Source organism: Frankliniella occidentalis, unplaced genomic scaffold (genome assembly GCF_000697945.3).
Source record: "Frankliniella occidentalis isolate FOCC.00 unplaced genomic scaffold, Focc_3.1 Scaffold228, whole genome shotgun sequence".
Lineage (NCBI taxonomy): Eukaryota > Metazoa > Arthropoda > Insecta > Thysanoptera > Thripidae > Frankliniella > Frankliniella occidentalis.
In genome coordinates this window covers 148871-166297 of record NW_026267354.1, presented here as the reverse complement: position 1 = coordinate 166297, position 17427 = coordinate 148871, and the positions used below count along the sequence as shown (strand labels likewise).

General features: G+C 43.0%; 1 protein-coding gene across 1 annotated transcript; it reads left to right on the top strand.

Moving 5' to 3' along the window:
• Window positions 1-812: 812 nt before the first annotated feature.
• On the top strand, window positions 813-16504 carry LOC113214867 (peroxidase-like). The gene is made up of 7 exons (XM_052272874.1): window positions 813-1043; window positions 5135-5282; window positions 7505-7643; window positions 9206-9376; window positions 9918-10128; window positions 13753-13861; window positions 15187-16504. The coding sequence occupies exons 1-7, from the start codon at window positions 884-886 to the stop codon at window positions 15266-15268; spliced, it is 1020 nt and encodes a 339-aa protein (XP_052128834.1). The 5' UTR covers window positions 813-883; the 3' UTR covers window positions 15269-16504.
• The last annotated feature ends 923 nt before the right edge of the window (window positions 16505-17427 follow it).

Here is a 17427-nt window from a genome sequence, read left to right as displayed (position 1 = left end):
CGCTTTGCGAAGTCAGTGGTTTCGTGAGAGGTGCCCTTAAACCAGTAAAATAAGACAAGTTCCTCTAGAGATTGTTGAAAAATGAGTACATCACGCTTGACTGATTCTTCTCTCTGTCTCAAAAAAACGTGAATGAAAATTGACCTATTAGGAGGTCTCATAGACCCATCCTGATTATGCTGTGACATTTTTGACCTCATAAACGATGATAATGACATCACTTTTAAGGTAATAACGAACAGTTTTACAATCGATAACTTTAACATTTAAGCTGACATCAATGATAAACCAAGTGTTCAACTGCTCAACACTTGTAGGTGTGCAAGTGCACATCTACCGAGTCGTGCACTTGGAAGTATTCAACTTGCAGTTGCACACTTGCAAGTATTTATCTAGCAGTTGCACACATACAAGTGTTGAACAGTTGAACACTTAGTTTATCAGATGTGTTTTGTTACGTTGAATAACTAACATTTGTGCGTGTTACGGGAAGTAACGGACCCCTGGTGATATTTTTGTTCATTAGGGACCTTTTATTTAATAACTATACACTATTTTTGGCGTGGACGGGGCGCGGGGGGAGCCGACTGCTAAGAGATCAGGGTGTTCATTGCTGGGCTGTCACCCAGACGCGGCCGGAAATGCAACAGGTGGTGTTGAACCATGACGCTCCTGCCCCTTGTCTGGCAGAAACGGGTTCTTTAAAGAATATCCATGCAGATTCGGTTTTTGCAATACTTTGAATATGCAAGTTAGCCCTTTAACGTCGCTCGCAATTCAGACTAATTTTAACTTGTCACTTTTGTTTCCATATTTGTTCCTCACCTGCCTTTATCTGTTCATAGGCGATCCACGCGTAGGCACGACAGCTTTACTGTCGGCCATGTACACGATTTTCTTGCGTGAGCACAACAGGATTGCCAAGGAACTTCACAAGATCAACCCTAACTGGCATGATGAGAGCTTATTTCAAGAGACAAGGAAGATTGTTATGGCAGAGTTCCAGAGCATAACTTACGGAGAATGGTTGCCCTGGCTAATAGGTGAGACAACATGAAAAAATCACGTTAACTTAGAAGCAGATGACTTACACGTTTGGCGTTGAGCTTTTACTCTCAGCCCTCACGTCACCCACTGAAAACTAAGTGCCGCGTTGTGACGCAAAAATTTTGGAGTATTTCTTACGTTACCAAATTTTAGTGACTTTGAACACCAAAATAGACAATGTGACCAAGGAGCAGAGGTCAAATGTTGCAACTGCGCATCATCCCCTACCATTTAGAACTCAAACTGAAAAAGCACGCAGTCCACCCTCCGGTTCCAAGACTAACGCAGTTCAGCCGCGCGCTCCGAAACTCGCCCAGTGCCTATTTCTAGAGCGATAAACTACGTGTATTTCGGAGCGTGCGTCTAAACTGCGATAGTCTTGGAACGGGCGGCTGAACTGCGTGCTTTTCAGAATGCGTGGCTGATTTGCATGTATTTCAGTCTAACAAGGGAAGGTTTTCCGGTGATACAGTTAGATTTCAAATTCAAAGGCACTTTAAAGTGTAGTTGTTAAGGTTTGTTTAGTTAAGGTTTCGCACTGGTTTTATGTGTCCGTATGGAGTTTCAAGGCCATTTTGCGCGAATAAAACGTGGAAATGTTTTATTTGTTGTTGTTGTTTTTTTTTTGTTGTTTTTTTTTTGGGGGGGGGGCTTGCATTTGCCGGATCTAACGCGTTTTCCCTGTCAGAGGACCAGTCTAAAGACAGTGCTTCTCTAAAATGTGCAAAACCAGTTATGTTAAGAAGCCTTTAGAACCAAAACCTTTTCGGCAAGAGCCCATGAACTGTAGGGACGCCACATACGGTAATGACTAATATTCGTCCGGAATTGAACGTATTATTAGCAGATGATACCTTAAAAACCTTTTGACTAAACATAAAGAATATATAAGTAACTTTAAGGTGTCAGCTTGCTTTTACTCTCAATAAGGAATGAGAACCAAGCGGAGACCAGAAAACAATTTATTTGGCGCTAGGGGAATCAGTGAGTGACTGTCCGAGTGTCGCGCTTCAGGCCCCTTCCTCTGCTCAACAATACTGCGTCAGGCAGGTCAGGGCAGGGGGAGAGGGGCCCTGTCCCTGTACAACAATACCAGACAATACTAAGCCACCGACGGCGGCCGCTCTACTCTGCCCCGCCCTTAGCTCATCAACGCCGCTAGTCCGCCGAATTACAAAATTGCAAGTAATAACAAGCAGTCATGAACAAATGACACGTAAAAATGAGAGAAATTTAGAAAACAGACCTATTCTCAAATTTGTATCATCTGCTTTCAAGATAGATTCTTGATTTAGATTTTTTTTTACTGTTGTTGGTTCATACTGAGCCATCGCTTTGCGAAGTCAGTGGTTTCGTGAGAGGTGCCCTTAAACCAGTAAAATAAGACAAGTTCCTCTAGAGATTGTTGAAAAATGAGTACATCACGCTTGACTGATTCTTCTCTCTGTCTCAAAAAAACGTGAATGAAAATTGACCTATTAGGAGGTCTCATAGACCCATCCTGATTATGCTGTGACATTTTTGACCTCATAAACGATGATAATGACATCACTTTTAAGGTAAACAGGCGATGGTAGAGTACGAACTCGGCCCATCCCCAAGTGGCTACAGCAACGGATACCAAGCAAACGTTGATCCAAGAACTGCAAACGACTTCACCGCAGCTGCATTCCGGATATTCCACTCTCTTATTCAGGACAATATATGGTACGTTTTTAACATTACGTAAAGAACATGCAATATTCAGGTATCAGTGGGGTTGAATTTGCTTCCAGGGCATGATCAGCGTTATATAAGTCTAGGTCGACGCATCCCAATGCTAAGCCGCCGGACACAGATTTTTTGCGTTATGGTGAAATATTATTCAGTATGACTCCCAAGCACCATACACAACTTGCAAACGTATGGGAAAAAATGTTTCAGCAAACCAACTCAAGGCTTTCAGCTTTTTCCATTTCGCAGTTTTTATCCAGAATTTCAAACTTAGCTGCATACTTCTTTTGGACCAAAGGAAAATGATATCTGAAGAAGTTTTTGATGCCGATTAAAGATGAGTGCTTGCACGGTAATTGTGGAGAAAAAAAGACGAGAGGAAAGTCCTGCCGAAAGGCCCTTCACCTAACCGGTGCAGTAAATGTATGTAACACAAAAATTGAGTTGATCCATGGAACATCTTTACTTTTTGAGCACTAACTGGCAATATCGGGGGTTTACAGACCGATGTTTCCCCTCTCATCCACCAGTGAAGGAACACATCGTTAGCGTTGGCAAGCGGCTTGTACGTCATGCATAGTGTGTGCCACGGGATACATACCTGTCAGGCCAATCTTTGATTTTTGACCATGAAAGTCGTTTTGAAAAATCCGCCGACTATAGTTTTTAACACCTACCAGTGAACGAGACTTGTCGAACAGTGATATGTAGCACAGACTAATGAGTAAAGGCCCGCAAAGAGCGAGCTACGCGCCCGGTGAGAGGGCGGTCAGGGTAGGCATTTAGCTAGCGTAGCTCGCTCTTTGCGGGGTCTACGAATAAGGTGATGGTCACGTTTACTTGGAAGCAGATGACTTACACGTCTGGCGTTGAGCTTTTACTCTCAGCCCTCACGTCGCCCACTGAAAACTAAGTGCCGCGTTGTGACGCAAAAATTTTGGAGTATTTCTTACGTTACCAAATTTTAGTGACTTTGAACACCAAAATAGACAATGTGACCAAGGAGCAGAGGTCAAATGTTGCAACTGCGCATCATCCCCTACCATTTAGAACTCAAACTGAAAAAGCACGCAGTCCACCCTCCGGTTCCAAGACTAACGCAGTTCAGCCGCGCGCTCCGAAACTCGCCCAGTGCCTATTTCTAGAGCGATAAACTACGTGTATTTCGGAGCGTGCGTCTAAACTGCGATAGTCTTGGAACGGGCGGCTGAACTGCGTGCTTTTCAGAATGCGTGGCTGATTTGCATGTATTTCAGTCTAACAAGGGAAGGTTTTCCGGTGATACAGTTAGATTTCAAATTCAAAGGCACTTTAAAGTGTAGTTGTTAAGGTTTGTTTAGTTAAGGTTTCGCACTGGTTTTATGTGTCCGTATGGAGTTTCAAGGCCATTTTGCGCGAATAAAACGTGGAAATGTTTTATTTGTTGTTGTTGTTTTTTTTTTGTTGTTTTTTTTTTGGGGGGGGGGCTTGCATTTGCCGGATCTAACGCGTTTTCCCTGTCAGAGGACCAGTCTAAAGACAGTGCTTCTCTAAAATGGGCAAAACCAGTTATGTTAAGAAGCCTTTAGAACCAAAACCTTTTCGGCAAGAGCCCATGAACTGTAGGGACGCCACATACGGTAATGACTAATATTCGTCCGGAATTGAACGTATTATTAGCAGATGATACCTTAAAAACCTTTTGACTAAACATAAAGAATATATAAGTAACTTTAAGGTGTCAGCTTGCTTTTACTCTCAATAAGGAATGAGAACCAAGCGGAGACCAGAAAACAATTTATTTGGCGCTAGGGGAATCAGTGAGTGACTGTCCGAGTGTCGCGCTTCAGGCCCCTTCCTCTGCTCAACAATACTGCGTCAGGCAGGTCAGGGCAGGGGGAGAGGGGCCCTGTCCCTGTACAACAATACCAGACAATACTAAGCCACCGACGGCGGCCGCTCTACTCTGCCCCGCCCTTAGCTCATCAACGCCGCTAGTCCGCCGAATTACAAAATTGCAAGTAATAACAAGCAGTCATGAACAAATGACACGTAAAAATGAGAGAAATTTAGAAAACAGACCTATTCTCAAATTTGTATCATCTGCTTTCAAGATAGATTCTTGATTTAGATTTTTTTTTACTGTTGTTGGTTCATACTGAGCCATCGCTTTGCGAAGTCAGTGGTTTCGTGAGAGGTGCCCTAAAACCAGTAAAATAAGACAAGTTCCTCTAGAGATTGTTGAAAAATGAGTACATCACGCTTGACTGATTCTTCTCTCTGTCTCAAAAAAACGTGAATGAAAATTGACCTATTAGGAGGTCTCATAGACCCATCCTGATTATGCTGTGACATTTTTGACCTCATAAACGATGATAATGACATCACTTTTAAGGTAAACAGGCGATGGTAGAGTACGAACTCGGCCCATCCCCAAGTGGCTACAGCAACGGATACCAAGCAAACGTTGATCCAAGAACTGCAAACGACTTCACCGCAGCTGCATTCCGGATATTCCACTCTCTTATTCAGGACAATATATGGTACGTTTTTAACATTACGTAAAGAACATGCAATATTCAGGTATCAGTGGGGTTGAATTTGCTTCCAGGGCATGATCAGCGTTATATAAGTCTAGGTCGACGCATCCCAATGCTAAGCCGCCGGACACAGATTTTTTGCGTTATGGTGAAATATTATTCAGTATGACTCCCAAGCACCATACACAACTTGCAAACGTATGGAAAAAAATGTTTCAGCAAACCAACTCAAGGCTTTCAGCTTTTTCCATTTCGCAGTTTTTATCCAGAATTTCAAACTTAGCTGCATACTTCTTTTGGACCAAAGGAAAATGATATCTGAAGAAGTTTTTGATGCCGATTAAAGATGAGTGCTTGCACGGTAATTGTGGAGAAAAAAAGACGAGAGGAAAGTCCTGCCGAAAGGCCCTTCACCTAACCGGTGCAGTAAATGTATGTAACACAAAAATTGAGTTGATCCATGGAACATCTTTACTTTTTGAGCACTAACTGGCAATATCGGGGGTTTACAGACCGATGTTTCCCCTCTCATCCACCAGTGAAGGAACACATCGTTAGCGTTGGCAAGCGGCTTGTACGTCATGCATAGTGTGTGCCACGGGATACATACCTGTCAGGCCAACCTTTGATTTTTGACCATGAAAGTCGTTTTGAAAAATCCGCCGACTATAGTTTTTAACACCTACCAGTGAACGAGACTTGTCGAACAGTGATATGTAGCACAGACTAATGAGTAAAGGCCCGCAAAGAGCGAGCTACGCGCCCGGTGAGAGGGCGATCAGGGTAGGCATTTAGCTAGCGTAGCTCGCTCTTTGCGGGGTCTACGAATAAGGTGATGGGCCGTTGGGCAAATGCGGGACTTTCCTTTCGGCTCTCCTGATGGTAGGCACTTGTTAATAAATAATTGGCGAACCATACGTTTAAGTACATGCAAATAAACTTTCCCCCGATTACGGCAAGGTTTTAAAAACAAAGTATCAGTGCAGCTTCCATTTTAATCAGCATTAAAAACAGAAATCATTTGACTAAGGGGAAAAAGAACGTTTGGTTTTGATTTATGTTTAGTTATGCATAAGAACTGCAAAACGGCGAAAACTTAAATGTTTGAGATAGTTCAACTAATGTTTTCCATGCTTCAATGGTAAAACAAGTGTGCATAATTTAACACCCACGTGTGCAGTGCAAGTTATGATGTTGCACATTAGGTGGTGTTTGCCTTAAGTTGAACACATGCGTGGTGGGCACATTTTAAATGTAAACGTTTAATAAATTCTGTACACTTGGAAACACACGAATCTATAGGAACCATATGGTGTGCAGCTGCTATACTTTTCGGAAGTGTTTAAAGTTTAAACACCAACTGACATTTAACCTAGTTAAACACCACGAGGTGTTGAGAAAATGCACACTTGAACTGAAACATCAATTTTACATGCAACATTAAACACTTGTTTTTCCAGTGTTTTGCAAGTTGTCTGTGGTATTTGGTGGTCGTACTGAATAATATTTTACCATAACCCGAACAATCTGTGTGTGACGGCTTACACAGCGCTAGGTCGAGTCGACATGGAATATCCAGTTCATTGTTAAAAAAATTGTAGGATTTTTGTAAAGATTCACCCGTAAGTTTTAAAGGGATAATTCTGGGGATTTCGTATTCTACGTGTTATGTAGTTTTAACAGTTTTAAGACGTAGGTAGCCTCTGCACGTTTGGTCACCAGAGTCAAAACAAATGAAAAGTAACGTGAAAAATAAAAGTCTTGTTATAAGTATAGCATTCGACACGTCCGGTGAACAAAGGCGAATCTGCGGAGCGCCCGGTAGCAAAGGCGAATCTGTGTAGGATTCACAGCAAATATATTTCGGGGAAGTTCCCGGTTGAATCCGGGAAGTAATTTTCCGGATGCTATTTTTCGTCATATCTATGCATGTTATAACATTTGGAGCAACCGGAAAATGTACTTCCCGAATCCAACCGGGAAGTTCCCGGAAAAATGTTTGCTGTGATTTCTTATGGGGATTTGCCTTTGTTACCGGGCGCTCCGCAGATTCGCCTTTGTTCGCCGGACGCGTCGTATTGAACCTCGGGGTACTGTACTTCAATGGTGTTTTACAACTTAAGAATGTTGCTGATTAAAGAGCACCGTTGCCGCTGTTGTTTGAGACTAGTACTAGGTCTAGAGTGTTGTTACAATTCCCTTATGGTCCTTTGAACACTTTGCAGGCTAGATCGCAACGGCTCCACCTGGGGTGCACTAGTTGATGTTCGAGCGGACGTAGTTACATCAGGGGGACTACAAGGTGTGATAGAAGGTATGCTGTATCAGCCCAGTCAGGTACAGGACAGCCACATCACAAACCAGGTTAGTATCGTGATTATCATTAGGCGTAAGTCGGCGGCGATCGTTGACTCATTTTAATACAATTTCCGTCACATGCTAAATGTTAGTTGAACGACCTTAGAAACGTCTTCTAAAAAAATCTAGCCCAGTCACGCCAATTAGCCCATTCATTCCAATCCTTCCCCGTCATCCCAGTTTATTCCAATCACTATCTAATCAAATTCAGTCATTTTCGTTCATACAATAATCATGTCAATCTCATTTATTTATTAAAATGTTACTGACAATTAGGCTTCCCCAAATTGCTCCTTGCACTGTTATATTTCCACAAAGCGATGCTTTGCATAGTTGCATTAGATTTAGATTCTTTGTAAATATGAAGCATTTACTTTGCAATTAATACTTGTATTTGCAAGCGATGCTTTGCACCCCAGGGTAAAATTCCCATGGTGCCCATAGGAATGGATGCATCCTTCCTATGGGAAAAGGCACTTTTCCCATGTACAGCCCCGTCGCGCATGGGAAGTCCCCATAGCCAGCTCATGGGGATCACAACGTCCATAGGCAGGGACAACTTCCCATGGGTACCCTACCCATAGGGATTCTATACCCATGGGTAAATTGCCTATGGGCATGCTCTGACTATGGGAAACTTTCCACATGGGTAACTGTTCTATGGGAAGTCTCTCTTATGGGAAGTATTTCCCATTAAAGTTTAGAACACTGTCAAATCTATAGTTTTTGGAATATCGACTTGAAATTTGGTGTGCTCCATCTAGGGCAAATTTCAGTAGGGCCATTTCAATGTTTTTGAAATCTGAGCATATTTTTCTAACAACTTGAAAACGGCTCGACTTATGTTAAAGCGGACCGCGGATTTGGCTCCGCCTGGATTCTGACACCCTTAAACATGTATCGCGGCGGTAGAAGTCACTAGAGTCTTGCTTGTTCAGTCATTGATTTCAGGCTCACACTTACAGACAAGATTCCCATAGCCACATTCCCCATAAGAATATCTACCCATACGCAAGATTCCCATTGCCAATTTCCCATGGGGATGCCAGCCGTTCCTATGGGTTCATCATGGGTTCCCATGTGCCATAATTTCATGGGTTTGCATCCCCATGGGAATCTCATGGGGATGCCCATGCTGCCCATAGGAGAGTCTCTCCTATGGGAATCCTCATGGGAATTTTACCCCGGGACTATGTGAAGGCATTGTGACATAGTTTTTCAATTGCAAAACATCGCTTCGTACTTACAAAGCATCCAAATCATTCACAATTTTCCGCCTTTGTATATGTGTTAGGAGTATGATTATTTCTGTTTTAAATCCCTCCCCCCTTTCCTTTTGTAAACCTTGAATGATTCCGATAACTCTTCGCTCTCTAACCAACTTACAATCATTTCAATCGATTTCCAGTCGTTACCCTACCACCCCAATCAATGCAAGCAACGTCCAATCGCTCGCATCATTCTGATCATTGCTGTCATTTTCTGACGTCTACAGTCAACCAATCATGTCTAATCTTTTCAAGAAATTCAGCGTATGGACGAGGCTAATCAGAATTTTTCCTTGACAGATTAAGAATCGGATGTTCGCTCAAGGTAAACTCTACGGCACTGACGTGATATCGACTGATATTTACCGAGGGAGGGATCATGGACTCCCTACCTACAACGACTACCGAGAGTTTTGTGGTCTGCGTCGTGCCACAGATTGGGAAGATTTTTCTGACACCATCAGCCAAAAGGTGCATATGTGCCGATTTGTAGGATCTAATTGCGCTTTGTTTTATTTCGACCCTTGAAACATACAAACAAGCAGTTCGTGGTGGTTGCGTATAACCCCGTATTTCCAGGCAGCTCCGTATAGACACGTAGTTCAGTGTGTCGGCTTACAAGTGCTTACGACACTTTGAGATTAAAAGTTTACATTGCGCCTAATGGGCGGCTAGACTCATGACCAGAATAACTTTCAAACTAGCGAACATATCGGAGTGTATTTTTCGTTTTTCGTTTTCTTCCTCTGTTGTTTCTACTCGTTAGATACACTTCATAACTCGAAATGTTCAAACCACAGTAACGACGTTGTACTGCGACCTGCTAAACTTCGTGTTTATACAAGCCGCCACGGACTCCGCGTCTATATGTTTCAAAAGTCGAGTTTATAAGAAATCGTACCTCTGAAAACTCTTAATAACTCTGACTACATCTTGTAGTTTGTAACATTGGCGTGTTTCATATTCTGTATTGCTATGCTATTCTTTAACATATTATGGGGGTTTGTTGCAGGACATAAAAGTTTTGCAGAGTTTGTACGCATCTCATGACGATGTCGACTCGTACGTCGGCGCAGTTTTGGAGCAGCAGAAATCTAGTCTGCAGCCGGCGTCGATCACGTCGCCCACATTCCAGTGCATAGTGGCAGACCAATTTTACCGTACAAAGTTTGGCGACCCTTATTTCTTCGACTTCAACGGACCATCCAAACCCTTTACTCAAGGTATATTTTTTACTTTAAGAGCGCAAGAACCAACTTAGTTTTCGTTGTTACAGTTTAACTAAACAGTGTCCTGCACTGTGAAAAATACTTGTTGAAAAACAACTCATGTGCTAATGAATGTTGTAGATAAACAACAATGTTGCATGAAAACAGCAAAAGTTGGGCAAACCAGCATTTTGTTTTCAAAACAGCAATGCTGTTACCAATCAGCAATGTTGTTCCCAAACAATTTTCCTTCCTCAACAACATGGAGTCAATGAAAGAATTAACAGAGATTTGCAGTAAATCCGAGATGTTATTTCCAGGGGTGGAAAATCGGAATGAAATCATTGGTTTTACTCCTTTTTGTTCGGAACAAAACGTTTCCTTCTTTCGGTTTCGTTTCGTTCCGAACGGAACAAAACCGACAATTTTTGCAATAGTTTCATTCGGAACGGAACTAAACAAAAAGAACAAAACTTTCGTTCGGAATTATTCATTTGGCGAGAATAAATTCACTCCTTATTGGCCACGTGATAAGAGGATCAAAACGATTAGTTCCTGGTCACTTGCCGGCGAACAACAGCAAGGGAGGGGGCCTCAGTATGACGTTACAATACTCTACCCTCTTCCAAACACACACACGCCTACATGAACGCACGCACACACGCATACACGTGCGTGGGCAGATGCGTGCGTGTCGCGTGTGTGTGACGTGCGTGTGCAGATGCGTGCGTGTTGCGTGCGTATCGCATGCGTGTCACGTGCGTGCGCAGGTGCGTGCGTGTTGAGTCCGTGTCGCGCGCGTGTCACGTGCGTGCGCAGATGCGTGTCACGTGCGTGCGCAGATGCGTGTCACGTGCGTGCGCAGGTGCGTGCCATGTGCGTGCGCAGATGCGTGTCCCGTGCGTGTTGCGTGCGTCCGCAGATGCACGCACACGCACGCACAAACACACAAGCACGTAGAAGCACGGACGCAGAGTAGGGCGTTCCATTTTAAAATCGGTTTGCCAGAACGCAGGTAAAATGAAAGTATACGTTGTGGAGGTTACAACAATGCTAAGCGGAGGTGGCTGCGATGTCGGGAACCATGCGCAAGAACGAATTTTATGTCTTTGTCACTTTCGCGCCAATTTTCCCTCACGGTGGTTTTCAGCGTGCCCAGCGGCGGCCGCGCAGCCGAGGCCGGGGACCTGCCGTGCACGGACACCCTAGGGTAGGTACTTGAAGTTTGTCATGTCGCCGATACCACGCGGCATCACGTTACGGTGGGCGTAACGCTTAAGTGAAAATCAGTATTTTCGCTGCATCGGTGCACATATTCAGCAAATGGCGACCGGGTTTGTGCGAGAACGTAGCAAATATTCAGTGTTATGGATGGCCCAACGCTAATATATAACATTTACCAGCATCATAGGCAAAAGTCAAAAAAACACGTTTTGCAGGAATTCCGCCTGCCAACTAGGCAACCTGCCGTCTGCATGTGTGTACAGATGTTGCCTAGTCGACAGGCGGAATTGCCTCAAAACGTGTTTTTTTGACTTTTGCGTATGATGCCGGTAAATGTTATAGATTAGCGTTGGGCCATCCATAACACTGAATATTTGCTACGTTCTCGCACAAACCCGGTCGCCATTCGCTGAATATGTGCACCGCTGCAGCGAAAATACTAGTTTTCAGTAAAGCGTTACGCCCACCGTGACGTGATGCCGCACGGTATCGGCGACATGACAAACTTCAAGTACCTACCCTGGGGTGTCCGTGCACGGCAGGTCCCCGGCCTCGGCCGCGCGGCCGCGGCGGGGCACGCGAAAAACCACCGTGAGGGAAAATTGGCGCGAAAGTGACAAAGACATAAAATTCGTTCTTGCGCATGGTTCCCGACATCGCAGCCACCTCAGCTTAGCATTGTTGTAACCTCCACAACGTATACTTTCATTTTACCTGCGTTCTGGACAGATCGGTGTTCTCGACACCGAAAATGGAACGACCTAACGCAGAGGCACACACACGCGCGAATGCAACAGGTCATATTAGGCACCGATACGTTTTGTTCTTCCAATGACGTCACCAAAAGAAAGGAACTATGTTTTACTCTTACGAACAAAAATGATCGAATCGAAACGCAGTTTTACTCTTGGGAGTTTTTCTCAGTTTTGTTCGCTGAGGTTTTGTTCTTTGTTTAGTTCCGTTCCTTTTCGTTTTGTTCCTTGGAATAGTTTCGATGGAACGGAACTATGCAGTGTCGCTCCGTTTCGATTAATTGAATTCCGATTTTCCAGCCCTGGTTATTTCTTTTTTTCTCATTTTTGGCCTTTATTGCCTGCCAAATGTAACGGGAGATGGAGTAGAGACGTGATTTTTTGATCCAAAATAGAGACATGTGACCTTAATTCGGGTCTGTAAAAAGGAGTAGGCCACCAAACTGTAACAAAATGTATACAATCATTCCTTGCCTTATGGCTGGTTAGGTATTCGCGAACATGTTTTTAACTGTGTTCCGACGGAGAACGACCCTTGAAAATTAAGAGGTCGGATCTCGCTGGGGTAGGGAGAAAGGGTCGTAAGTGCTTCTTTTGGTCGATTTTGTGAGATGTATACCATCGAGAAGGAAATTTTGTCCTGATTTTAATAATATGCATCTCGCAAAATCGCAAAAAATGCACATACGATCTTTTATCCCGACCCTAGCGAGATCCAACCTTATAGCTGGGCTCTCTGAGATCCGATTTTTTAATTTTCAAGGGTCGAGAAGGGTCTTTATTATACTAGTTTTCTTGTTGGAAAAAATTACGATAGCAATACTTGCTAACTGCAAAATGAACCCAGGGTTAAGGAAATTTCGTCGCCTTTGTTTAATGTTTCGAATGTTGTTAATGCGTCTTTTTGCGTAATATCTTGGTGTATTATGGACCTTTAGTTTTATAACTGTACACTCTTTTTGGATTGGCCAGCGCGCGCGTGTAGCGGTACTCGGAGGGCGAGGTGTTCATTGTTGGGCTGTTACCCAGACGCGGCTTGAAAATGCAACAACGACCGCAACGGGTTTGTTTAAAATTTGAAGGATTTTCCACTCTGTGAGAACGATTGTGTTATGGTTTAAACCTGGCGAGTGGGTCACCACTGGGAACACTAATGTGACATGTGTCACATAATTATAATAGCCTTAGAGTGTCGCATTGTCGCATGCGTGGTGTGACCGTACTTTTGGTCGGATCACACCTCTATGTTCTTCCTACACCTTCCTGGCTGATGTTGCATCAATTAGTGTGACCTAAACTCAGGTCACAGTACATGGTCTGACTAAAGCTCAACACACCAATCGGCGTGACACGTGACACACTATTTTTGCCATAGTGACACACCGCACCCTGACCGATGGGAGGCACTTTAAAAGATAAGAAAAGAAAAGGCCACTAACGTAAGACACAAAATTATATACCGATTTCTGGACCACATATGAAACTATGGGCGGTTGAATCCGAATTAGGGATCGATCCAAAAGAGGTTCAAACGCTCAAGCATGCGTAAACCTTTTAAAGTAGACCAGGCATCTAACTGTTTGAGTTCATTTCCTGAACCGGTCGACTAAAAGCTGGAAACTTTATGAGTTCGGATTTATTTTGAATATTTCTTTTTTTTCAGCTCAATTGCAGCAGATACATCAGCGATCTGCTTCCAAACTACTGTGCGACAATATTCCAGGATTAAAGAGCGTCCCTCGTTTTGCGTTCGTTATGCTTGGAGTGAATGAGTAAGTATTAGATATGTCTGACTGGAAGAGAGACAAAAAGCACGCATAGTAAAATACTGACGAACTCAGTGCTCCGCATCGTTACGGTCAATTTTCTTTCTTTGAATTGCAATGAGATTATTGCTTTCATTGGAAGGATATTCTACGTAAAAGTAGGAAGGTTCGCCGATAAACTAAATGTGCAACTACATCACACTTTCCACAGTGAGCGTCTAATAGGCCATTCCCAGTTTTGGGTTTCAGCTTGGCAAGTGCCGAGGTTTCAAAGATAGATTTGACCTTGTAATGAAGGTAGGTACAAACATAGACGCGATCGGACATTTTTATTTTATATTTTTTATATTTTTATTTTTCGTCGCGCATCGCCGATTTTCGTTTTGGGAGCCCAAACGGCCTTTTACTCACTGCCATTTTGAAGGCAGTGTAGTGCCGGCTTCGTGCGGCCGGAGATGGCCCCTTCGGCGCCTTGCAGCTCATGTGTGACCCTAAGGACCCCGCTTTTGGACAAAGGAGAAATATCGACAATTCCACATAGGGGGTTGGGCACTGGATTTTACAGCAGAATCCTTACGGGCACACATGAGCCGCAAGGTGCCTTCTCTGGCCGCACCAAGCCAGCGCTGCACTGCCTCTAACATGGCGGTTGGCGGTGCGTAAAAGGCTGTTTGGGCTCCCGAAACGAAAATCGCGATGTGCGACGGGAAAACGTTGTCCGATCGCGTCCATATACCTACCTTCATTACAAGGTCAAATCTATCATTTAAAGTACCAGCCTCATTTTTTGGGGGAATGGCCTAGCCTCAAATGTAAGGAAGTGCACTGCTACCAAGTTGCACATTTGTTTGCAAGTGTACTACTACGGAGTTGAGCCCATTGCAAGTATTATACTTGCAGCTGTGCATACTTGGCAGTGTTCGTACGAACGATGTGGAGCTAATGAGTATTTTTTACTTTAAATTTTTTACAAAGATATTTTTGTGTAATGGACAAACGGAATTCTGTGCAAACGTAATACACGAAATTTCCTTGCAATACAGGAAATTGCCTTTCATTCAAAAAAAAATATCCTTTGAACTAGAAGGATTTTTCTTTTTATTACGAAGAAAATTTGGCGTTGTATTAGGGTTGCATCGAATTCTTCAGAATTCTTTGTATTACAAGAATTTTCTTTGTAGGGATTTAAGAGTGTTGACCGAAGTTGACGATAAAAGTACTGAGTTTTATACAAGGAAGTCCTTAATCACAAGTTGGAGAGGAGCTCATTAGTTTTAACGTAACACAAAGAAATAGAAGTAAACATTCTAACGCATCGTTTCCATCCACAGGAACAAGGAAGTGAAATGTGCGGAGCTACCCATTCTCGACCTGTCTCACTGGGGTGATGACTTCTCTTTTGATAATTCGTAGTTATAAAGTGCAGCGAAGACACCTCAACTGATGGCTACTTAAATAAACTTCTCCCATAAACGCCTTGAAAGCCGTCCGACCTGTAAACCATAACCGAAATATCCATCCTCACTCCAAGGACCGCGCATAGGGCATAAATCTCATATATTATTTATAAATGTTTTTATTTTATTGTTACTATAATATTTAATTGTAATTGTCGTAATATTTACAGTATACGTAAGAACCGATGTAAGTTCATAAAGATGTATGAGTTTATTTGTTCAAATGCAGTTCAAAAAGCTTGCGATAGCAAAGAATAGCAAAGAATTTTGAAGCGTTGTAAAATGCTTTCGACTGCGGACTAAATCGTTCACATTGCGAACTAGTTCTTCGCACCTTACGAAGATATTTGTTCGTACCCCCGCAAAGAATTAGTCCGTAACCCTGCGAAGTATCTCTTCGCAACTTACGAGAAAGAAACTAATTTGCAATGGAAAGAATTTTCTCTGTAAATTTAACTAACAACTTGACAGTTTAAACTGCAAAACTTGAAGTTTTTGCAGTTTGCTGTTTAAACTGCAAAACTAAAAGTTCTACAGTTTAAACTGCAAAACTGTGTAGTTCAACAGTTAAAACTGCAAAACTGTGTAGTTCAACAGTTTAAACTGCACAACTGCATAGGGCTAGTTTGACAGTTCACACTTTTAGTTTTGCAGTTTAAACTGTCAAGTTGTTATACAGTTAGATTTGCAGAGTAGTGTGCAATGCAAACCTCTTTACAACGCTTCAAAATTGTTTGCTAGATTTGTGCATTGTGGACACTTAATTACATGAATCAAATGCTGCTGAATTTCTACGTCGCGAGTAATCTGCTTCTCGCAAAGGTGTGGCAATATTTGATTAACGTCTATAAGCGGAATCACTCAGGAAAAATATATCGACGCCTTGTAAGCGCAGGTCAGTAATCTTAAAAGATTGGAGCCAATTGTAGCAAGTGTAGTGCTGCTAATAGTACGTATTGTGTTTTGACGCAAAGCCAGATATAATTTTCAAATAAGATTTCAAGCAGCGTAATAACTTTCAATGCTAGGGAACTGTTACAAAGCCGAAGTCATATCGACTTCGGCTTCGTATGTTATTGCATTCTTTAAGCCTACCTTTCTTGTATGCTGTCGTTGGCACTACTGTACCGATGTCAAAGGGGTCAAAGCGGTGAAAAGTCACGTGGTAAAAACAATAAAGCTTCTTAATCAATCAAGTGTAGGTCGATGTGGCAGTAACCACCTCGTAATTCTGGGGTAAGGGGCCCAGTAGTCGACAGTACACCAGTAGTCATCACTTTCAACTTTTCGTCCGATTTCCCGCGCATTGGTTAACGTTCAAAATCGTTAAGGGGGCACACCTGTGAAATACAAGGGTTAGGGAGATATTTTATTTTTAAAATACGACGAATCGCAACAATATAAACGAAAGACCCTTTTCATAAGAATGAATAGGGCTACACTTTACCGTATGCACATACAGTGCACACCTCCGGTAACCCGGTCTTCTAGGCCTCGAAGTGGACGGTTGCACCTCGTCGTGGCGTGCACAATTTGAACCGAACGGATGGACCTGCGACAACGACAAAGAAAGTTATTTACTCTTAAAAGATGCGGCTATCGCATGACGAGAGCAATTTTAAAATTTTCAATTTTCAAGATTTTAAAAAAAATGTCAAAGTTTCGGTTAAAAAAATCGGGTCAAAATTTGAACTCATGTTGCCTATTTTCGGTACCTTAGAAGTGAAATGTCGAAAAACGTTCTCGTTGAAACAGTTCGTACTGTTCGGTCAAGGTTGGATGCAGCATCATCACCACCACCACTGTGGATAGATTCTCCACCACTGGAGTTGGAGATTCCACCACTGGAGTTGCGGCCTCTTCTTATTCTGCTTAGATTATCATCATCACCCTCCCCAGGTGCCTCGCTCTCATCGGAGTCTGTGTCAAAATCTGAAGATGTATTTTCACGTACTGGAAGTTGAGATGGTGGGAGAGCTGACTTAAGTCTTGATTGAAGAGATGTGGGTGTCTTGTCCGGAAGTTCACTACCACCATCCGTCTCCACCCCTGTGGCCTCTCCATTATCAATGTATTTGCAAAGCTTTGCCTCACAAACATTTCTCTTTCCTGAGA

Coding starts and splice junctions, on each gene's coding strand:
- LOC113214867 (XM_052272874.1), top strand. CDS start 884: ATGTACACGATTTTCTTGCGTGAGCACAACAGGATTGCCAAGGAACTT. Junction 9,377..9,917: donor CTGACACCATCAGCCAAAAG/GTGCATATGTGC, acceptor GGTTTGTTGCAG/GACATAAAAGTTTTGCAGAG. Junction 10,129..13,752: donor ATCCAAACCCTTTACTCAAG/GTATATTTTTTA, acceptor CTTTTTTTTCAG/CTCAATTGCAGCAGATACAT.